This window comes from Molossus molossus, unplaced genomic scaffold (assembly GCF_014108415.1).
Source record: "Molossus molossus isolate mMolMol1 unplaced genomic scaffold, mMolMol1.p scaffold_m16_p_9, whole genome shotgun sequence".
Lineage (NCBI taxonomy): Eukaryota > Metazoa > Chordata > Mammalia > Chiroptera > Molossidae > Molossus > Molossus molossus.
Window position 1 is genome coordinate 45,198,517 of NW_023425403.1, and position 24,936 is coordinate 45,223,452.

Genomic DNA, 24,936 nt, shown 5'->3' on the forward strand with positions numbered 1-24,936 from the left:
CAGCTCGCGGTCACGCCTGGCCTCCGCTCCACCTCTCAGGGAGACCATCAAGACCATCCGAGCTGGTGAGGGATTCGGAGCAACTCAAGTGTGACGTGCAGGTTAATGAAAAGTAAGGGGGGATGTGAGTGCTTTTGCAAATTTGTCAAGTACAGCTCAGGACCGTGGTGCCCAAGTAGAAAGACGTGGGTCTCTAAGGAAGGCTTACAGTTTCATTGCAGTGAAGAAGGAATGAAAAGAATCTTAGGACAAAGGTACTTTATTTTTATTATCTGTCCTTTCTCTTCTCCTATTCTCTTTTCACGTGGTGAAGCACTTGGAATTTAGTAAGTGATGAAAAATTAGGTGAGCACATCGATACAGTTTGAGCAATTTCGATGCTTGCCATGTCGGATGGGGTGAGATAGGGCAAACGTTCTCCGTCCTGGGACTGCTGTTCACGGAACAGGATTCACTTTCCTTCTTTAAGTTCTGGTTTTCTAATCTATGAAAGCGGACTGGTTAGTCTAAAATCAGTCCACTAGACACCAAAAGCCTGTAGGCGGCACTAAGGATGTAAAGATGAGGTTCTTCTCTCAAAAGACCTTAAAAAACTTTTTATCCCTTACGTTCTGATTCATCATCAAGGCAAATACAGATAGGTTGATTTGAATTATTTGAACATTCCTGGCTACAAATGACATGAGTAATTTTCATATGAAGAATCAGCAATAAAATTTTAAATAAAGGGTTATTGTTAGTAGTATGCACTTTAATATCCTCCAGGTTCATGGTTTGCAAGGCCCACTCATTCTGCCTTGTGATGGAGCTAAACGTCTCAAAGATACAATATAGCAGAGGGAGGATACATGAATATGTTATATTTTTATGGAATGCAGTGCATCATTCTACTAAACATCTGAAAATGAGTCCTATAGATTCCAATTTCTGTACCGTGCTAGGACTACTAGTGAATTAATTTCCCCACAATTTGCATTTACTTTTAATGTGTTGAAGCAAAACGAGGCTCTGTGTTTGCACTGGTTTCAGAATTAAATTAGTTTTTATGTTTCTTCTTTCTTCCTCTTCCTGGATTTGGTTTCAAAGTAAACAGTTTGTATTTTGATTAAATCCTTTTCTTTGGCTTTCGTTCTTTAGTTGCTGTAATTATTCCAGGGGACTGCCCCTGTTTTATTTCTGAATCAGATACCTGTGCACTGCTTTCAATTGCATGTAATTGGTCCACTTTCATTTTCCATTGTTCACCTCACTTTGCGGGATGTGATTTCTTTAGCTAGATCTAATTCCTGTCATGGCCTGATTCTTTTAAAAGGTACTTTTTTATGAACCTAAACACCGTACAGGGTTGGCGAAATAGGAAAAAGGTGATCATCAACTAGATGTTTAGTGAATGCGGCCAAATTACAGGGAAGACACAAAGATGACTTTCATCACAGAGTGTTTCTGAAAGTTAACGCCAACTTGGTGCCTTGAGAAACGGCAGGAGTTGCCTTGTTTGGTAAAGCCCAAAATGTCAACATCTTCTTTTTTTTCCCTAGATTAACCTAGAAATGACCTCTGACAGAAAGAAAACCAGCCATACTTTTCAATTTCAAGCTAAAAGATCTAAAAAGTTATTTCTATCTAATAAAAAAGTACAATAAGATTCTAAACTCCCACAGAAACTCTTCATCTACCTTATAACACAGCAGAAGCTGCCGAGGGGCCATTATCCCGTAGGCCAGTGATAATAAAATCGCGGGCACTTGCGATGGTGTGTGTGGCAGGAGAATAGAGAACGGGGAGGAGAGGAACAAGTTACGTTTTTGTTTAGTTATTAGAAGAAAATATAAGAAGATAATTTTCCTTTTAATCCTCACCCTAGGAGGATTTTACTGATTTGAGAGAGAGAGGACGGGAGCAGGAGAGAGAGAAACATCCATCCGTTGCCTCCCACACAAGCCCTGATCAGGGATTGAACCCAAAACCTCCTGGTGTAGGGGATGATGTTCCAAGCAACTAAGCCACACTGGCCAGGATAAAAATATAGGAATGTTTTAAAAATTTGTTCCAATAACTCATTTTAAAATGTTCATTTAACAACTCTTAGGACTCAAATATTGTTCCAGGGGTTGGGACTGCAGAAGTGAACCACAAAGATGAAGTCCCTGCCATCTTGTAGATCACATAATAGTGGGGAAAGGAGAGACAGTAGAAAATATACATATAATAATTCAGCAGGTATTAAGTGCTATGAAGAAGAAAGCAACCGAATAAGAGTGTCTGGGAGTTTGTGGGGTAGAGAAGGTTTTTCTGAGAAGTGGCATTTGAGTAGAGAAGAAGATAAGAGAGATATAAGACATCCAGGGAGAGAGTATTTAAGAAAAAGGGAACAAATGGTTAATGCAAAGTCCCTGGGGCAGGAGAGTCTGTATTTAAGAAATGTCAAGGAAGCTAGTAAAAGAAAATGTGAGTGGTAGTATATTGGGTCAGAGAGGTGAACTTGGAAAGAAGAAAGCCTATATAAATATGATGTAAGACCAAGAAAATTTAGACAAATGATTGATAAATTTGACTTCAAATTATTTTTTAAAACTTGCATACAAAAAACACATCATGAACAAAATCAAAAGATAAATAACAATGAGGAGCAAAATGGTAATTCATGTCACAAAAGAGCTGGTGTCTTTAATGTATATAAAAAAGAAATTTCTTTATATCGATATGAAAAAACTAATAACCCAACAGAAAAATAAATGAACAAAGACTAAAAAAAGAAAAAGCAATAGAAATGGCTTTTAAACATATTAAAAGTTGTAAAACCTTGTTTAAAATGAGGAAAATTTCATTTAAACCACACTGAGATACCAATTTTTTACCCTATCAAATTGGCAAAGATGCAGACATTTGATCTCAACACGGAAAGTTTGAGATTTAGAGAACCAGAGTTAGAGAACCAGTCTATTGCTATTGGGAATGTAAGCAGGCGCAACCTTTCCAGAGAAACTTGGGCATTAACTATCAAAATTTTAAGTGTTTATACCTTTGACCCAGCGGTTTTACTTCTAAGACTCTAACCAGCAGATTTATTTTCACCTGTGTTAAATGAATTAATTGCAAGGACACTCACCGTGGCATTATTTGTAACTGCAGGAAACCATGGGGTGGGGGGGCATGTTGAGTTGTGAGAAATAAATCTATAAAAGCAAGGGGTGGAGTCTTATTATGAATCTTTTATTTTTATTTTTATTTATTGATTTGAAAGTGTGGGGGTGGGGAGAGAGAAACATTGATTTGTTGTTCTACTTTTTTATGCATTCATTGGTTGCTTCACATATGTGCCCTGACCCGGAATGGAACCCACAAGCTTCAATGTCATTTAAAGATTTAAGATGGAGCTACAAGGGAAAAGTCTCTGTGTAGGAGGTGGGGGCACCAGGGATGGTAGTAGGCAAGGCCACTAAGATAGACCGGGACCAGCTTATGGAGGGTCTTTCTTATGCCAGGCTATGAGGTTCAGACTTTATCCTAAAGGCAAAGGCAACATTTAGGGCAAGGCAGCGACTTGCAGTTTAAAAGACAGCTGTGCTGGCCATGTCGCAGAAGAGATCACAGAGCAGCAAAGCCAGCAGTTGAGAGACAGATCAGTGTAGTCCCAGGAGAACAAATACTCTCTGTTAGTTTTATGAATCAGAATTCTACAAATAAAAATGTCTTCGCTATCAAATTGCCTTTAAAATCTAAAACAAACCTTTTGAAAAAGTGAGCTGTATAAAAGGGCATAGATCTTCTGACTAGGTAAGTTCATGTTTTCTTTTCCGATTATTCAGGTCAGGCCTGCTATGGGGGAGCGCTCGCTCTCTCTCCGGGCCTCTCCTGAGACATGTTCCTGTCCGAGATCTCACGAGCATTTTAATTAATCAATTTGGGTGGAAGCAAAGGACATGTGTACTCTGTGTGCCCGACTCCTGCCAGCCACAGGAGAAAGCAGAGCCTTCTAATCACATCCATGCCATGGGCATAAATGAGCCTATATATAAACGCTGAAGCAGGATTGTGTTTGGTTTTTTTTCTTTTCTTTTAATGAATAACTGGATGCCAATGAATGAATGTACCAGGGTGCTTGTAAAATTGCTTCATCTTTTAAAAAATTCTTTTGTCTGCGTCTGAGTAGGGAAAATATCCTGGATCGGTTGAAACAATAGTACTGCAGGTGTAAGAGAGGGTGAGCATTGCTTCTAAAAGACAAACAAGTCGGGGGCTCTGGCATTCTGATAAAACAAGAAAGTATATTGTGCTTAAAAATTTCATTTTTCAACGATCAGATTATTAGAACAACTTTAGATTTCATGAGACCTTTGAAATGGCATGTTATTATCTTAATTCAAATTTCCCTCAAAGAAAGAAAACTGCATAATGTCTACAATTTGTCACTTCGGAAAGTTTCTAAACACCCTGGATGTGGCAACCATGGACTGCTGCGCATGCCCCACCACCGCTGGTTCACGGTGACATGGTGATGCACTTCGGCACATTACATATAGTTATTCGGTTAAGTTCAGCTTATTTCAATGAAGTTTTCTCTTTATTTCAGCTTTATTGAGATCTGATTGACATATAACATTGTGTAAGTCAAAGGTGTACGTGTTGATTTGATGCATTTATATATTGCAAAATGTTTATCACATCAAATTAGTTATCACCTCCATCACCTCACATAGTTACCGTGTGTGTGTGTGTGTGTGTGTGTGTGTAAACCTTTAAGATCAACTTTCTCTACAACTTTCAAGTATGTGATACAGTATTAACTATAGTTGTATTGTGTACGTTAGACCCCAGATCCTACTCATAACTGGAAGTGTATAGTTTTTGATCACTCTCACCCGTGCCCCCAACCCCTTCTCCACTGAGTTTGTAAGGTTATTTCTACTCTATCATTACTTAGGAAAAGCTTAATAACATCTCCTTTAAAAAAAAGAAAAAAAGGCTTTCTCTTCTTGCCTCCCTGGAACATTTTGAAAATTATTGTCTTCTAGGTTAAAATCGTCATTCAGCAAAATCATGACTAATTGTACATCTCCTTTTTTCAAGAGGTAAATTGAAAACATATGTTTGATCCTATGAATCATACTTAATAATGATATCCTAGCAGAGTAGAGACATTAGAAGTCCCTGCAGCAAAGTCGTTTCCACGCCAGAGCCTGCCGGACATCAGGGGTGGTGTCTAGCGCCCGATGCCAGAGCCTTTTCTCGTCATAAAGTCAAAGACTTAGACAAAAATCAGAATCTTTGCTTCTCTTCCAAACTGGTTCTGTATCTCTCTCATGCTTACGTCCTGGGGGGAATATACTCCTCATGTGAGAATAGCTAGTGTGCATTCAGTGCAGCATAATGCTCCATGGACTTAGAGCACCCTCTTTTTGTATGTCCCCTTTAGGGTGCAGTTCTATTTTCTGTTTACAAACAGTGTTTGTAAACAGGGATTACATCATAAATGGTACATTGGTCAAATAGTAACTGACTAGAATTCTGAATATTTGAGTCCTGTCAAACAAAGAGTAGTGAGTATTTTATAAATATTGTCATTTGGCTGCTACAAAAGAAATTATACCCAAATTTAGCAGCTTAAAATAACAAGCGTGTTATTAAAAATCACAGGACTGCGGATCAGGAATTTGGGCACGGCTCAGCTGAATGATTCTTCCTCACCACATGGTGTTGACCAGGATCACCAGATGGCAACCAGCTGGCAGATGGGCTGGGCTGAAAAGCTGTAGACAGCTCACCCATATGTCTGTCACCTTGGCAGATGTGTTGGTCCATTGGAACTGCTACAACAAATGCCATAGACTAGCTGGCTTAAACAAGTAAACATTTATTTCCCATCGCTCTGGAAGCCGGGGGTCCTAGATTAAGGCATCAACAGATTCAGTGTCTGGTGAGAACCTGCTTCTTAGTTCATAGTCTTCTCGTTGTAGCCTCACATGGCAGAAGGCATCAGGAAGCTCTCTGGGACCCCTTTCATAAGGCCACTAATATTATTCATGAGAGCTCCACCCTCATGACCTAATCACTCCCAGAGACCCAACTTTTAATATCATCGCACTGGGGATTATGTTTCAACATGATGGATTTTTTTTTTGGGGGGGGGGACACACAAACATTCCATCTGTACCTGGCAGTGTCACTTCCACTGCATGCTATTAGTCACAGTGGTCACAGAGCCCACCCGGATTTAAGGGACTGGACATAAACCCCACTTCTTAATGGCAAGCAAGTCAAAGACTTTGTAGTCATCTTTAATTGGCAAAGGGGCACAACGTAGGAAAATAGTGCAATTTTGTATCTCTTGGTAATGAGCAAAGCAGCTATAATCCAAACATGAATTAAACATACTAAATAGCATCAGCTGTGCACCTTACAGTCATCTCTGCACCTTTTACTCCTTTGGGCTTCACGTCTCTTGCTGTCAGTACTTCCAAAATGTCTTGCAAGTCATTTCCTTTCCTTCTCCCTTCCACTGCCCAATGGAAGTACCTTAGGATAGTTAACCTTTATTAAGAGCTAGTTATGTGTTAACAACTTCACAGGCAGGACCTCATTTGATTCCTCAAACCACCACTATTCAAGAGAAATTGTCATAATCCCCATTTCACAGATGAAAAAAATGGTACTCTGTGAATTAAGTGATACACATTATCTCTCAACCATTCAATGGTAGGACCTAAACTGAAACCCAGGCACCTGACTCCATCTAACCAGAATCAGTTCCCTCACTCTTAATCAGAAAGTCCTTGCTTACATGAGTGGAACACCTTGGCCCAGAGGTGCAGCTTTACCTGCATCCTGGCTCCTCACTTCGCATGGCACCTTGTGGTTGAGCTGCTATATCTGCTCTCTGTGCTAACACAGTCATAGTAGCTCTGTGTGCATCAGAACCTCAACTGAGATACCAGTTATTTCTAATTATCTAAATGTTATTCTCCTTTGAGAAACAGAAGATACACATACTGCTTGAGTTAGACAAAAGTCTTTTTTTGTTGTTGTTTAAAAAGAGAAACAAAACTTGGATGACACAGGAGATTTGTGCAGAAAAAATCTGATGAACATTAGCTGACATCCTACAACAGCCCTGATTTAATTGGCAATAGATAATAGCTCCAAGAACACAGTCAAAAATAATGTTCCAAATATTTCAAAATATAAATGGCACAGAAATAATTAAGATATCACAAGATGGTAACCACTGAAATAAGTAATGGCCACGTTGTGACTTAATTGGTTTCAGAGAAACTTACCAACTACTGCCTTGGTATCATAAAAGTATTATGTGTTTCCTTTACTTTGGGAAGAGAGATGAGCATGGCTTGACTCAACCCCAAAGAAGAGGGACGTTTCTCCTGGGACCTGGAGAGCTTGACTAGTGACAACCTTGCCCAGCAGGAAGGCAGCAAATCAGTCAACCAGTCAAGCAGAAACACACATGGCTGCTCTGTGGGCCTCACAGACCCTCTTGCCAACCGGGGTCTAGGACCCAGGGATGCCACCATTCACTCCAGGCCTTTTGCTAGTCCCAGGTCTGGATGGCTCTGACCTTCCACTGTCAGTTTCTCACCTGGTAACATGTCTAAACTAGACTCCTAATGGCAGGAGATAAGCATGACCCTTTATAGCGGAAATGCAAAATAGTGGAGAAGTTTACTGAAAAGCTACTTTTCCTTTTGTGGTCCTGGGGTATCCTGTCATGCATATTTAGAACAAAAATGAGAACTGGAGAAAGGGATCATTATATCATAAGGAGATGTGTATTTTCAGCCTCTTTTTTTAAAAAATATAATTGACATATAACATTGTATTAGTTTAAAGTGTACAACATAATGTTTTATATATATTACAAAATGATACCCATAGTAAATCTAGTTAACATCTATCACCACACATAGTTAACATTTTTCTTGAGATGAGAACTTTTAAGATCTACTCTCTTAGCAATTTTCAAATATACAATAAAGTATTGTTGACTGTAGTCACCATGCTAGACATTACATCCCAATACTTATAACTGGATGTTTGTACCTTTTGACCCCTCTCACCCATTTCTCCTACTCCATACTTTCTGCTTCTGACAACCACCAATCTGTTCTCTGTATTTATGAGTTCAGTTTCTTTTTAGATTCCACATATGGCCCTGGCCGGTTTGGCTCAGCGGTTGGAGAGTCGGCCTGCGGTACAGAGATTCCACATATGAGTGAAATCAGACTGCATTTTTTTTCTCTGTCTGACTTATCTTACTTAGCATAATGCCCTTGAAATTCATTCATGTTGTCACAAATGGCAGGATTTCCTTCTTTTTCATGGCTGAATAATATTCCATTGTGTAGGCATATGCACCACATCTTTATCCAGTCATCTCTCAATGGACACTAAATGTTGTTTCCATGTCTTGGGTACTTTAAATAATGCTACAATGAACATGGGGGTTCTGATATCCTTTTGAGATAGTGATTTCATTTTCCAGAAGTATAATTACTAAAGCATATGGTAGTTCAAATTTTAATTTTTTGAGGAAACATTGTACTGTTTTTCATAGTGGCTGCATCTCTTTATATTCCCACCAGCAGGTCCCTTTTCTCCATGTCCATGGTTGATCAGCACAATAATCATTACTATTCTTTTTATTTAGTTGTGGTTTAAAAAAAAAGCCACATAACATGAAATCTACCCTCTTAACAGAACTTGAAGTGCACTGTACAATATTGTTAACGATGTGCTAATGACCACTCTTAATGATCCTGAGGTATTTCAGCCAGTCTCTGTTGACTTTTGAGTTTTCAAAGAGGAATTTAATTTTATATAAAGTATATACATATTTTAAAGTAAATATGTATATACTTTATTAAGTAAAATTTATTAAGCAAAATATGTATATATGTATTTTATATATGTATATGTATACATATATAATAGCTATGTATACATATATGTGTATTTAAAATTAGTATTAGTCTAAGCCAGACTTAAAAATCAGCTTAAAGTAACATATTCTGACTGGTGGTCAAAATGAAAAGAAAAATAAATAAATATACACCTACATCAAAATTTTATCATTATAAATTACTTTGTATAACAAAGCAAATGAATAGAAGAAAAATTTTTTAATGGAACTAGAGAGGCAAGCAGTTTGAGTGAGTGTGGACTTTGGGCTACATGTTTAGTACCTAGAATCACCAATAGGATTGCCTTTTCCCAAGGTGCGCAGGCAGCTGCTTGGGAAAGGGTCACCCTGCGCGCTCTTCTCCTGGCCAGGGTCAAAACAGAGGTGAGCCCTGGCCAGTTTGGCTCAGCGGTTAGAGCGTCGGCCCGCGGACCAGAGAGTCCTGGGTTCGGTTCCTGCTAAGAGCACGTACTTTGGTTGCAGTTTGTCCCCGACCCTGGTTGGGGTCGTGTGGGTGGCAACCACTCAATGTGTCTCTCTCACATTGATGTCTCTCTCTCTCTCTTCCTCCCTCTCTCCTTCTCGCTCTATCTCAAGATAAATGCAAAAATGTTCTCGAGGGAAGATTAAAAAGACAAAAGTGGAGATGAGTTTGCAGATCCAGGAACCTAAAGGCAAACACTGGAGGAGGAGCAGGAAACAAAAGATTGAAATCACTGAAGAGAAACTTCCCCACTTCGTGATAAGAATCAAATAGCTTCTTGCCTTATTTATTAAAGGGAATGTCTGGAGAAAGGGAGTGTTTTTAATTTAATCAATTAAGAGAACCTTCTCAGAGATGTTTTAGACCTCATAATTTCAAATTGTGACACTATGCTAAGCCCTTATGATCCAACCCCAAAATGTGTCCTTTTTGCCCAGAGCACAGCTGCTGTTAGACTTCCGGTAGAGCCAACATTATTATCTCAAGTCAACCCAGTCATGTCTGATAGATATACTATGATAGACCCGTGCATATAACGATCTATGCAAATACTTACGTAAAACACACAGTTAAGTATTTCATACTTACTAGTTCCTTTAATTGCATTTTTTAGTAACTTCATGGAGCCATTTCTTTTTCATGTACAAGGATTTCTTGATCCCTTTAGCAGGATACACCTGTCTAGAGAAACTTGCTCATTTGTCATAATTAATCTTCATCAAAAAGCCTGTTGGAAAGTCAAACAGGAAAAGGGATTATTTTTGACAAACACACAGAGTAGGTATAAGACATAAAAGAAGTACACCAGCTCTCAGGTAAAAGTGAGCTACCTTGAAGGAGAAAACATATTTAGTATTAAAATACTACAACCAAACAACATGCATCCTCTGTTCCATCACCAGATAATTAGGCCAGAAAGATCCGAATATACTGCTCTTTTGTTGTGAGGTCCTGCTGTGACCTGCAAAGCTCGCTCTGCATTATCTAAGGAAAAAAGTCAGAAAGTATCAGGGCTTCTTAATGAGTCCTTGTTCATAGTTTTTCACGTCATGTGCATCCATGAGAATAACATGGGACAGAGTGCTGGGGATGGGGTCAGGGTAAGGGGCCTCCCTGATTCTCCAAGTGCTGTTTCCTGTCGCTCATTCCACAAGGAGGAGCAAGAACTCATTAGGGGTGCGGCTGAGAGCCAGGGGACCCCGCGAAAGCCGGTGTTGTTCACAGAGCCTGGTGCTCTTTGAGAATGTGACTGTGCTTTCCAGAGAGTACTGCATCTTTCTTATGAAAAAATGATGTATCGTAAAAGGTTTCTCGGAAAAAATAAAATAAAATTTTTATAAAAAGATTTCTCATGTGCCTCACTCATAACTACTTATAACCCTGGAAATGTTTTGATGTTGGACATTAGTTGAGCATGGTTGGATATGTAATGAAAATAAAATTTGCTTTCCTTATACTAATACTATGAAATAGCTACTATAAATAGTGTTTTACATTAAGAATATACTACATTTAAAAAGTAGATGATGGCCCTGGCCGATTTGGCTCGGTTGGTTGGGTCACCAAAAGGCGACAGGTTTGATTCCGGGCAAGGCACGGAGCCGGGTGGCGGGTTTGATCCCCAGTTGGAGAGGAGCAGGAGGCAACCGATCAATGTTTCTCTCTCACTTCTCTCTTTCTCTCCCCCTCAAAAACAAAATCAATAAAACTTTTAAAATAAAATAAAAAGCAGATTATATGATATATTTCTAGTTGCGTGCTTAAAATATTCCTGCACAGAGGGTAGGAAAAAACACAGGGCATATACCAAACTGTTTATTCTAGAAAGGGGGGTTTTTGAGTATACTTCTCTCTTTCGTTTTGCTTTTCTATAGTTTTCAAGTTTTTAACACAGGGAAGCGTTTAAGATTGGTCCCCAGGAGCCTTGCTGATCGAAGAGCTCACGCTCTGTTGGGTCTGTGTGAAAAGTCCAGCTGTGCTGTCTACTGTGGTAGGCATAGTCTCAAGTGGATATTTATGATTGTATTTAAATTAATTAAAAGCAATCTAACTTATTAACAATTTAATTCTTCAGTCACACTCACTACATTTCAAGTTCACCATCACAAGACGTTCTATCTGATGGTCCTGGTGGAGATAAGTCACCAGACTATGCCCTGGATACTGAGAACGAAAGTGGGCTACTTTCAGGGGCAGAAGACTGGACATATGCCTCTCACAGTAGATGCTGAGACACTCCTCAACACCAGTCCCTTTTATACACTTCTATAGTCTGTGGCCCATTAGGTCCGAGATTTGTCCCATAGCCATTTAACTCATTAGTGACAGCAAGGACAGGAGCCCAGGGCTACCAACTCCTAATGCATAGCTTTGCCTCCAAATCACTATTACCATCTCCTCCAGAAAACTAAAGCTTCCCAAGCAACACTTCAGTTCACTATAATGTCATAGACATTTTTCAAGAATTGACGGTGTGATAGGAACTATAATAAGCCTTGAATATACAAAACTAAGTAAGATAAGTTTCCCTACCCCCAAGGGTGTCAAAGTGCTAACACAGAAGGGCATGCTAGGTAGAGTGACCAAACAAAGTGGAGACGGATCTGTGCTCAGGAAATTCAGAAATGCTTCACACACATAGATATGTTTGAGTTGAGTCTTGACTTTTGTGCATACAAATTCACAAATTAGCATTTCTCCAATATTCTCAGTTTTCCCCCAACTCCAGAAGAGGTTAGACTCCACCTTTGAAACGCAGTGGATCCCTGACCTGATATTGTTTTCTTGTTGGTTAGGTTGGGTTTTGTTGTTTGTTTGTTTTATGTTGTATAGTTACATACATATTCAATTCTCTCGCTCTCTTTTTTTATTTACTTATTTTCATTTTTGTTTATTTTCTTACTCTCTTAACTTGAACTTATAGTCTCATTTTCAGACCTGCTCCTATATATGTAAAATAATTTTCAATCTTCAAATGAAATAAAACACTTCTTTAAGATTTAGTCATTCATTCCATTTTAGACCATATAAAAGCAAATAAAAATATAAATGAATGCATATTTTTTAACCAGTTGTGTTGGGAATGTTTAAACACAGGTTCAGAACCTGGAGCTCTTTGTTCTCAAGTAAATCCTGCTCCTGTATTTTAACAGATGCAATGCTCTTGGTGGCGGAGCGACTGGAAGGACCCTTCAACATTGAGTCGGTCATGGATCCTATAGATGTCAAGATCTCTGAGGCCATTATGAACATGCAAGAAAACAGCATGCAGGTGTCTGCAAAGGTATGTGCATTAGTCATGTGTCTACTAATAAGGAAAGTGCAATCATCTAAAAATGAAGTAACTAGATATGTCGGCTGGGATTATAAATTCTAATACATTGTCAGTGAGCTTTTCCTGTCAAGCTACAAATTTGCTACTTCATTAAAACTGTCTAACAAAATGGCATTGAGAAAGGAAGCAATCTTTTAGTTCGCAACTACTCAATCATGAAGAAATTATTGGCTGCTAAAAAGTTTCAGAGAGACTCAAGTATATTGACTAATCCCTCACATTTGTGAGCAATTTGGGGGGAATTTTTTTTTTTTTTTAATGTTTGAAATTTGTGCACACTCTTACCCTGTTCTCTCTCGAGGAACTTCTAATTATATCTTCAGCTGTGCAAACCAGGCAAAGGTTCTGTATGTTCAATTGTAAATAATTAAACATTCCATCTGACTTCCTTTTTTAAGACTATGGTGTAACCTTCATTAATGTATCTTCAGGGAAAAATGCTCCTTTGTCTGAAGTCAAGCACACAGGAAAAGAAAAAAAAGTAGTGCATTTTCATAAATCATAGGAGACAGAGCTTTTGGGTCTGCAGCTGCAGAACACAAATACCAGGTGCACGATTTTTATTTGTCCCCACCCACTTGAAGATAAACAGGACCTACCTTAAGCAAAATTGAGGAGTTTGCAGTGGGTCCCCAGCCTTTTCCTTCATCACCCACATTGATGACTGCATAATGCCCTTCTGTCCTTTTTACCAGTCCCCTTGTCCTGAAACACTAACCAAATCGATACCAGTCTTTTAAACCTGGTGACTGACTGACTGATTGCATTTTAAGGGAAAGTCATTCACACAAATGTATGTCAGGGGCAAGGAGTTGTGCTTAGTCTCCTGTGGTTTTAAAATCTTTTGTGAAAATGATTTCAAATGTAACCGAGGAGGAGGGGATGGGAAGGGGTGGGGAGAGCAGAACGAGGGCCATGGAATCCAATTAGGTCTCTTGGCCGAGTATGAATCAAACTTGGTTTGGGCTTTTCAGGGTGAACTAGTGGAATGAGTCTAGGAAGGAACCTGGCCTGGGAGATGGATGGGCTGAGAGTTTCACTGGCCTTGTTCTGGATTTTAATGAGCTTGGGATACCCTGTGTAAAGGAGGATGCTCCAAATTGCCCTCACCTTTGGTGTTTCCATGAAAAGCTATTTTCTTTCTTTCCTGAGGCGGGAAAAATAGCAGCTATCTATTCCTCCCAAATCTATTGCCTGGAAACCAATGAATGTTGCTGTAAGAGGCCAGACGTCCCGGCAGTGCTCGAGTAACCAGGCGCTGAGGTGTCTGATGTTCACAACGGCTCTAGAGAAAGGGCATGAAAACCCGTGGACAAAACTGTCTGACTGAGAGCCCCCACACTTCTTAGAAGTGGAGGTTTCCATTATCGTGTGCGGACACATGTTCAAGTCAGGTTACACTGTTAAAAATTCTCTAAGAGGGTAGATAGACTCTGTTACCAGAACAGGGATGAGATAGTTTTATGGAATTCATCCAACTATATTTGAATAGTATAGCTGTTCATAGAACTGTACTTTATTTTTATTATTGACACTATTGCGGATGTCCCCCATTTTCCCTCCCTTTACCCACTTCCACCTACCTCTTTCCTCCGTCCCTCTGACCATCACCACACTGTCGTCTGCGTCCACGGGCTATGCATGTATGCCCTTTGACTAATCTCTCCTCCTTTTTCCATCCAGTCCCCCTCTCCCTCCTCCCCTCGGACAGCTGTCAGTCTGTTCCATGTATCCATGCCTCTGGTTCTATTTGGTTAGGGATGCATTTATTTGTAAGAATAGTCGAAACCAAGAGTAAAAATAACACAGGACCCGTAAGAGTATAACACAGGATCCTCGCGTGAGAGGATACAGTGTGTAGGGTCATAAAATAGTACAAAAAAGTCAAATGAGCTAGAAACATTTTTAAAAGTGTATCAAGTAGTCTTGACACAGAGAAAGGGGATGGAGTGAGTTAAAGAACTGAGAGAGAGGAGACAGCTCTGCAGGAAAGAGGGGTGTGACAGGAGGCAGGGTCTAATCTGGAACAGGGTCTGGAGGGAGGACCACACCAGCCTTTGTTATAGTGGAGAGGTACAGGGTGTCTGGAATTTGGCCACATTTACCAGGAAACACCCACAGGATTTGCTGATGGGATGGGTATGCTCTGAAAGAGGTCTTATTTCTTCAAGAAAACAGAATTCGGAACGATGTAGTTCTGTCTTCTGTAGAAGCCACATCCATAAAATTATATGTGTGCGAAAGTCTAAAATCTACATTCCTGCTAAGAACTGGATGGTTGAATTTTTCCTTTTTCAAAGGAACCCTCTGTCCCTGTTGATAAATAATCTGTTCACATTTGAAGTTCTAGATTTCCAGACTTCCACCAGATTTGCATAAGCAGAGACTTTGTTACCTTCTAATAGGTGAGCTTCGCGTGAGACCAGAAACTATTTTCTGATTGCGGGCCAGACATCCTGAGAGGTGTAAACCTTACAAATGAAAAAGAGTTTTTACTCCGGGATGTTATTGACAACTTCTCCTTGGAAAATCATTCGCCTTATTACAGCAGTTGCGGAGAGAAGTCTCTCCCAGAGTTCCTTTCAGAAAAGCAGCAGTGTCTGTAACTGCTGCCTCATACCTGTTGAGTGCTCACTGCCAGGGACCGCGCTGGGCTTTACATGGTTTATCCATGGACTAGAACAATGCTTGCGATGGGGTAGATCCCCCCCTTACTTTCCAGATAAACTAACCAAGGCTCAGAAAAGTTAAGGAATTTACAAAGATTCCATGGTGCATGAAAAGTACACAGAAGAGTGTCTGACCGCAGAACTCCCATCGCTGGTCACTGTATCCTAGGGATGTGGGGTACACAGCCAGTCTCACACTAGGGCAGGGTCCGGGAATATTTCCTGACTAGATCAAGTATTAAGAGAAAGTTCGTGAAGAAGGTAAGGAAACAGAGGTGTGAAAGCCAGGACTCAAGCTGTCTGTCTTTCCGTCTGATCCCCTTTACAACTTTACCTAGCACATCCCACCATGCTAGATGCTGGTGCAACAGGTCTCTTATATAGACCTGCATTCATCACTTCCCATCTTTTCTAGAGTTTAATCGTACAATATGTAAAAATGTACTTTTTTCTCCCTTCTTCTATCTGAAGGCAAAAAGACGAACACCCCATAGTTTTAGGTATGAAATCCTCTTCCTCTAGTGCGGTGATTCTCATCACCTCTATCGCTAGTGGGAAAGAGCTCATCTTTTGAACTTCATCACTGAGATCATAAATTAGCGATATTTACAAACTAAAAAAGATCCATTGCCACTATGTAGGTCCATGTTCTGCTTTTGTCTTAGATCTGTTTTGATAAGTATTGCCTCTCCTACTTAGCTCACAGCTGAGCTCTTGGAGGCAAGGCACACTGACATTCCTTTTGAAAAATACATTGGCCAACCAATCTTTATACTATGTTAGTAATAACATTATGGCACTCATTTCAAACTTTTGATTTGTATATCTTTTGTACAATAGTATATTATGTATGGTGAATATAATATAACAATAAAATATATACCATACTTGTTTAAAGACTGGGGAGAATAGCATGTTAAAACTTTTGTTGGTTTTTTAGATAAATAATTACCTAGTTACTATGATAATCATCATGCCTACCATTAATCGAGCACCTACTCTATTCACTCAACAAATACTCTACCATTTAGCAGGCATGGGCCATACAGTAGAGGACAAAACAGATTCTCTGCTTTTGTCCATCTCTTTTTAGATGACTTACATATTTATTTCAAATCCTCACTGCAGTCTTGTAAAACATTCATTTCCTGGTTTTACAGGTAAAGAATACTAAATTTAGAGAGATTTAGTAGCTTGTCTGAGGTGTTGAAACTAACAAGTGGCCAATCCGGGATTGCAACCCAGAACTGTCTGATCCAAAGAAATAGATTTTCCCAGTCTGCCACTGTTTCCCCGGTAGTGTCTTCCCACCGGGACCAGATGTATTTCAGCCATGGAAGGACCAGCCATCTAAGTAGCGCTGTTGCCTGAAACATACCACAAGGAACCTACTGATAAGAAGCACAAACTGCTAGTTCTTCAAGCCCCAGCTAAGCCTATTACATTCACCAACTTCACGATCTTCATCAAAGACAGGAAAACACCCTCATTATTCCACCACCTCTTTTACACACCCAAATCAAAGAACTTTTCAGGTTTTCAGAAAGTTCCCAAGAGAATGGAAGAAAAAAACCTTTGAATCTCTGTGAATTTCAAATGTGTTGATAATCTCCTTATTCTATCAGGGAAGATGAAACTAATCTCACTCAATATAATTTAACTATATTAGGAGTAATTTCAAAGCTAATCCATGAAAAGATTGGTTTGTCAGATATAATCTAAATTAAGAAGGAAGACTTACTAAATTCCAATTGAAACCATCCATTCAATTCATACTTATTACAGACGAGGGTAGAACCCATTAGAGGAGAGAGCAGGATGACCTTCAGGTACTTAATTTTCTCCAGACAATTCTTTCTGAATCTACGGCTCAAATAAAGATGAAAAAAAAAAAAAAAAAAGCCTAAGAGAACAGAAAAAGAATATAATAATTTCTTCTGCTAGCTGACAGGTCTTAGTTTCCTCATCTGTAGAATAAGGGTTTGCTTGAAATGTCCCCTTTCTAGTTCTAACAGTTTACATTATTAACATTATCTTTTCATTAATGATGAGGTTTTTTTCCGAGCATCCTGATATATTTCTTTTCTCTGTATCTTTTTTCTTTTAATATATTCAAGTATAAATAATATCATGGGAATTAACATGGAAAAAAATATCTTCTTTTAGCTATGAGGACATTGTTTAGAATTTAGTTCAAATAAATATGTTTATTGCAGTAACATGTGTTTTTCCTTTATTTGAACCCCTGTATTCCATGTGTTCTTAAGTAGTAAACATTATTCCTTGTGGTGTGGTCACCTGTACATTTACCTCCTCCTTCCTGGGATTATAAGTTAGTGGGGGACAGGAACTACATCTTGCTTATTCTTACATTTTACAGAGATTTATGTGTTTTTTTTTTTCCAATAATTTTTTTCTTTATTGATATTGGAGAAAGAGGGAGGAAGGGAGAGGGAGAGAGAGATAGAAACATCAATGAGAGAGAACATCGATTGGCCACCTCCTGCACGCCCCCCACTGAGGATTTGGCCCACAACCTGCCATGTGCCCTGATTGGGAATCGAACTGGCGACCTCTAGATCGATGTTCAACAACTGAGCCATACCAGCTGGGCCAGAGATACATCTTAACATGTCATTTTACACATGGAAGAAACAATACATTTTGCTTAACTGAATTCAGAACATGAAAGTATAATGCCACAGAGACTTCAATAATAAGAAATAGAAACTACCTTAAAATGTACTTGAAATTAGTCTAGTATTCTTGAAAATAGCATAAAGGTTACAAGATCAGATTTTGACATCAGGCAGACCAGGGATCTGGTTTTTACTAGTTGTGACTTGGGCAAATTATTTATGTCTAAACTCTATTAATTTACATTAAAAATGAAGATGCTACTTGGATTATCAGGGGGATCACTTTGTAAATTAGATAATTATCTAACCATTATGCTGTACACCTGAAACTAAAATAATACTGATTATCTACTATAATTAAAAAATAAAAATTTAAAAAGTAAATAAAAACACATTTCTCTTCTAAAAATATGAGGATACTAGTAGTATGCATTCACGGGGTCATTTTAGAGTAAAGTGATATAATCTACATAAACTGCTTAGCATGAAATATGCCAAATGAAAACCACTCATAAAAGTTAAGCATTTCAATAATTATTATTGAAAATGTCTACAGTACATAAATTATAAAGAGCATTGACTCCATGGTTGTAGCTCTTTGATGTTGGTCGGGGAACTTACCTTTAACTTCTAAGATCAGAAGAACAGGTTTGATGTAAACACACCTGCATTTAAAGCCACTTATGCAGGGGATATTTTCAATGGTCGAGCATCTCCTCGAAAGGGACACATATTTCGCCTGGCCTATGGCGTGGCACTGAACAGCCCTTCAGAAGAAGGCAGTCTGGAGGGGAGCGCAGGATGGGTGCAGGTCAGGTCAGCAACCGACACCTGCTGTGCCTGCTGGCCGCACCTGGGCCAGCCAAGCCAAGGTTTCAGAAGAATTTCGGTGGTTTCTGCCTAATATCACTTTATTCCTACATTAAGGGAATTATTATCCTGCTCCATTGACAAGTGGTTCAGTCCCTTCTGTCTGATCTCTGAGAAGAAAGTGAACGGCCATATGATGTATAAACCCTTATGCTCTATTTTCTTCTTCTTCTTCTTCTCCTTCTAAGAGCAAGTTCTCAATGATTTCTAATTCAGAATATTTTCTCTGGTTATTCCAATTTCAAAGTTTACATTCTGACCATCACCTCTCACTTATAATATTACACCAAGAAGCGATGACCTTGAAACATCTTTTATTTTTTGATTCTTCATTTCTTTTTTTTTTAAAACTAGAATCTGTTCCATTCCTGTGTATGACATCACTGGATAATATGGCCATGGCCAGATTTTTCAGATGCTAGTACAAGGCAGGGGTAGGGGGTTGAGACACCTTTTTTATAAAGTAAAATGGTTTGAGAAAAATGCTTATGATACGTTTATAGGAAATGCACCCAAAGCAAAGTGGTTTCAGCTTTTCTTCCATGGTAAAGGAATAATTTCTTGTTCTCCTTTTTTTTTTTTTTTTTATCCTCACCCGAGGACATTTTTCCATTTTTTGTTCAGATAGAGCGGGAGGGAGAGAGAGGAAGAGAGAGAGAGAGAAACATCGATGTGAAGGGACACATCGAGTGGCTGCCACCCGCACGACCAACCAGGGCCAGGGACAAACTGCAACCGAGGTACGTGCCCTTAGCGGGAACCGAACCCGGGTCTCTCTGTACTGCAGGCTGACGCTCCAACCGCTGAGCCAAACCGGCCAGGGCTCTTGTTCTCCTTTTGATGATAAAATGAAACTCCTAATTATCACTAACCTTAAGAGATTTATCTTAACATTTTTCTTTCAATGTGACTTCAGGGCAAAAGATGAGAAGATTGCATTTACATAGTGTACTCAAGAAGAGGTGACGGCAACTCAGTTCAGTTTTTAACACTCAGGGTGTTCTTAGGAACAGCAGAAGATTCCCTCTTGCTCTCCTGAAAGAAAGTCTCCTATCCTCTTCCCACTGTTATAACCCAGTAATTCTCCATCTGCTAGAAGAAGGAACCTCTCCTGGGTTCCTTGAAGCCGAGTTGTTTTTGCAAAAATTCTTGAAGAGATGCATCAGCCATGACCACAAGGGTATTGACCATGAGCTTAACTAATCAAGAGATGCCAGACGGAACAATGAGACATTCAAGGCTAGGGTCTAATAAATATTAAGAAATATAAAATAAACAACTTGTACAGCTACTAACAGCTGATATCTGCTTCTGTACACGTAGCTTGCTTGCTCTGCTAAACTCTTGAGTAACCCCTGTCCTATATAAGCAACCCTCCCCCTGAGCTCGGGGCTGCAGTTCTCCTCTGTGTAGGTTGGCTACAGTCCCTGCGCAGGTAATAAAGCTCCTAATATTCAAAATTACTTGATGTCTGAGTGAGGATGACTCTCCTGGGTTACAACACCACCTTGAAGAGAACTGCTTCCCTGGACCTGTGCTCCCGTGGTTAGTGACTGTCAGAGGAATATCAGTGGCTTCTACCCAGCCTCACAAACACACAGTCGTCCCCAGCGCTAAGCAGTTCCCTCTCCTCAGGGATATGCAGTCTGGTTTGACCCTGGTACAGTCACTGCCCAGCCAGCCTGTATTTATTTAAACATGTGATGGAGCTACCTGTGTGTGGTGCAGCCACTTATTCTGATGGAAAACTTGAAATGATACACGGTTTTCTGTAGGTCTTTTTCTTCTAACACGTTACGTTTGTCTCTTTCATATCACCTCCTCATTGTCCCAGAGTATATCTCAGACTTCATCCAAGTGTCTTAGATGACTTTCAAAGTGGTAAATCAATTAATTACTCATGAATATGTCATCTGTGAGCTAGACAAAATATTTTTAAAACACATGTTCATGAGGGTGGGAGACAAAAAGAATTCTGATGCAGAAAATCCAGACTGCTTCAGACACAACCGTCTGAGTTTGCGGTTGCAACAGTAGTTTTCACCCCCAATCTCGCTCCAGCCCAGATTACGCTCCTGGCCACACCTGTTTACCCAGCTGTCTGCTGCACACCTCCACTTGCCACCTCAAACACACCTGCCCAAAACTGTGCTCATCGTCCTCCCACACACCCTTCCGCCCCCAGGGTTCCCTATTCCAGACAACGCCTCCCACAGCTCTTTGGTCCTGGCCAGGAACCCTGCTGACTCCTCTCCTGTACCCTCATAGTCAATCATAATGAAACCAATTAAACAGTCATTCTAAATACCTCTTGAATGCACTCAGCAGCTCCCCTCATTTTATCACCTCACATGGATTACAGCATCCTAATTACTCCCCTGCCTTTGTTTCTCCACACTCCCGTCCGTTTCCCACACTAGTCAGAGGGGTTCCTGAAAAGGCTGACGCGTTCACACCACTCCCCCGCTGAACACCTCCCCACGTTCTCTGCTGCCGTTAGATCACAGCCCAGACAGCCCTGGAAGACGTGGTCCTCAGCCTGCCTCTCTCTAGGCCCACTCCTTACCACTCTCCCCCCCCTCAGATTATTAAAGCATATATTTCCTGAGCATCTATTATCTTCTGAGTACCACACTCGATGCTGTGGAGGTTGTAGTGAATAAGACCAACAAAGCCTGAGTCCTAACAGAAGTTTTAACCCAGGAGGTAGGAGACGCTCTGTATATGCAGACATACAGAGCGGCCCTGGCTATGGCTCAGGCCGTCCTCCGCCATCCTCATGCGTTTGTACATGCTGTTCCCTCATCCTGGAACGTGCCGTCTTCTCCACCCCCCCCCCCCCCCCCATCAAGTACACACCATTGGCCAGGCATGCTCCAGCTGTGTCTTTGCTTCCCAGGGAGATTCAGTGGTATGCTGGCACGTGTTTGCACAACCAGCTCTGTGCAGAAAACATGCTGCTTTGTGGTGTTGGCCGATTTCTGTGGTGATTTCAAACTACCAACGTGATGTCACTGAACACAGAGTAGCACATTATGATATAATTGCACATAAGCAACCTCAGGATATAATTGGCATAAATAGCCTCAGAGCATAGATAATAGTAAATAATTAGAAAGTAAGAAGTTTTGAATATATAGTACCTTTGTTTTCGGTATAATTTATATAATGTTAAGTGTACAGAATTTAACATTTAATGATCACTGTGTTTAATGACCAGCTTGCAAAACTCCTGAGAATTTAGCAAGTGGTCTTATGAGCCAGTAAGAACCAGCTCCGGTGCCCCATCACTACTACCTGGGAAGCGTTCTCCGACTCTCCAGTCCGAGTTCATTGTCCCTTTGGGTGCTCCCATCACAGCTGTTACATTCTGTCGTAATGGCCTGATTTCTTGTCAGAAGCTCATGAGAGCAGGGACCTGTCCAGTTGGCATATCCCCAGCACCTATATCTGGCCTTAGTGACACAAGAAATATTTGTTCAACCACGAGTTGAATGAATGACACAGCCCAGCTGATGACATTTACACGTTTATGTAAATTTTGCAAAGTGATCTTAAAGAATTGCTTAAAGGTTTAAAACCTTCTAAACAAAGAGCATACGAAATCATCATCTAGCTAGGCCAACAGGGTTAGGGCCTCTTTCTCTCCGCACTCAAAATGTGCTTCGTTTAGTTTCTTACAATTCCTCCCTACTCACCATGTGGGAGGGAAAAATCAAGGTGTTCTGTTGTTTAAAGAATGCAAAAGCTTCAAGGGGAAAAAAATCATCTTCTCACGTAAATGGAAAGAACGTGCTTTTACCGAAGGGCTGATTTGAAGACGTTTGCACCACATTGGACAGCTGCTGGGAACCCAGCTGGGAAGCATCGGAGCAGATGATCAGAACCTTGAAACTGATGCGGTAGCTGGCTTTCGAAAATTGAAGCCAATGAAAAGCAGCCAAAACTGAAACTGGTGATTTGACTTGATTCACAGAATCCTGAACCCATCCAGCGACTTAAGAGTGTGCCAGAGAACTTGGCCAAGGGACCATTGTAATCAGCCTTTAAGGAAAGAAAAACATGAATCAAGGAGCAAAGGAAAAGAGAGGAAGAGAAGGCGGGAGGAAGGGAGCGGGTGAGAGGAGGGAAGGGGAAGGAGATGAGAGATTGTTCTGAGACATAAGGATGCAAACCTATTTCCTTAAAAGGCAATCCATAAAGGAAACTGGCAAACTAATAAAAGTAAAAAAATAAAAACTCTGATATTTACGATGTTTGTGTAATCAGTATAATGATTTCACAGCTAAAGAAAGAAGTCGGCATTAAAAATGTTTTAAATTTATATTCAGGAAAAACTTCATAGGATATTAGCAGAATGCCCTCAGGAACCAGAGGAAAGTGTGTGCAATGAGACTCTGGGGAGCTGCTTTAATCTCGTCTCGTGGTGATGATGTAGCTCTTCTTGCTGCTACATTTAATGAAATGTGTGGGGTTTTTTATATATATATATATATATATACACACACACACACACATATATATATCTTAACTTCACATCTATTGACTAATGATATGTGGATGTCCCTTGGCACACCCACTTCCGTCTTCACACTTCATTTGCATGCGGAGAAGGGGCCACCAGCTCCGTGCTGACCCTACGCAGACAGGGCTTTGCCACAGGCGAGCACGGCGATGGCGGGCAGGCTGCACGGCCCAAGCGTGCTCTCTGCTGCCACAGGAGCCATTGCCGGACATGAAAGCCCAGTTAGCTCTGGAACCTGTGGCCCTTAGCTTGCCAGTGACAATGACAGAGCCATGCCAGACTCTTCTGTGCACAAAGTTCTCTGGTCTCTCATCGTCTTGTGAAGCACGGTGAGTAGCTATTAGCAACTGATCAAGACACAGGATTTTTCAGAGAGATGCAAATTAAAACTACAGTGAGATATCACCCCACGCCTGTCAACGTGACTATCATCAGTAAGTCAACAACAACGGTGCTGGCGAGGATGTGGAGACCAGGGAACCCTTGTGCACTGTGGGGGGAAATGCAGACTGGTGAAGCCACTGTGGAAAACAGTACGGAGTTTACTCAAAAAAATAAAAAATGGAATTGCCTTTTGACCCAGTGATCTCACTTCTGGGAATGTATCTGAAGAAACCTGAAACAATAATTAGAATACGTGCACCTCTGTGTTCATTGCAGCATTGTTTACAATAGGCACGATTTGGAAGCAGCCCAAGTAGATGAGTGAATAAAAAAGCTGTACTACATTTACACAATGGAATACCACTCTGCCGTTAAAAAAAAAAAAAAGGGAAATCTTACCTTTGTGACAGCATGAATGGACCTGGAGATCATTATGCTAAGTAAAATAAGCCAGTCAGAGAAAGGCAAATACCATATGATCGTACTTATATGTGGAATCTAATGAACAAAATAAACTGATGAACAAAATAGAAAGAGACGTGGATACATGGAACAGACTGACCCCTGTCAAGAGGAGGAGGATTGGGTGTACTGGATGAAAGGAGTTGAAGGGATTAAGAAAAAAAAAACCTCATAGTCACAGATAACTGTATGGTGATATGGTGATAGCTGGGGGGAACAGGGGTTGTGGGGAGATGGAGGTGGGCAAAGGGGGAGGAAATGGGGATTGAAAGAGGCTTGGCTTGGGGCGATGGACATATGATGCGATGTACAGATGATGTTTTATTGAGCTGTACACTTGCAACTTGTATGGTTTTGCAAACCAATGTCACCCCAGTAAATTCAATAAATAAATAAATGATTCTGCAAGACAAAAAAGAAAAAGGAACAGGATTTTTTTATTCTAGTTATCAGCTTAAAGTTATTGATTTGGTCAAAATTGGAGATTTTTTTTTTATCCTTACTGCTAGATTTCTTAGTGAAATAATGTCCTTGGGAATAAATGAAAATATTTCATTTCTAAAAAACAAAAACAAAAGTTATTGATTTGGTTTTGCTTTAGGTTGTCACAGAAATGGAGTAAGGGAAATATCAAATGATTTTCTTAAACGTAGAG

The 24,936-nt window shown here is 40.2% G+C and overlaps 1 protein-coding gene across 2 annotated transcripts in view; it reads left to right on the forward strand.

Annotated features, from left to right (window-relative positions):
- The window catches only part of GPC6 (glypican 6), a 1,055,524-nt gene that overhangs the window by 934,131 nt on the left and 96,457 nt on the right, over nt 1-24,936 (forward strand). For both annotated transcript variants that reach the window (XM_036250295.1, XM_036250296.1), the window contains exon 5: nt 12,551-12,681. In XM_036250295.1, coding sequence (XP_036106188.1) covers nt 12,551-12,681 — 131 coding nt within the window. The remainder of the gene's footprint in view (nt 1-12,550; nt 12,682-24,936) is intronic.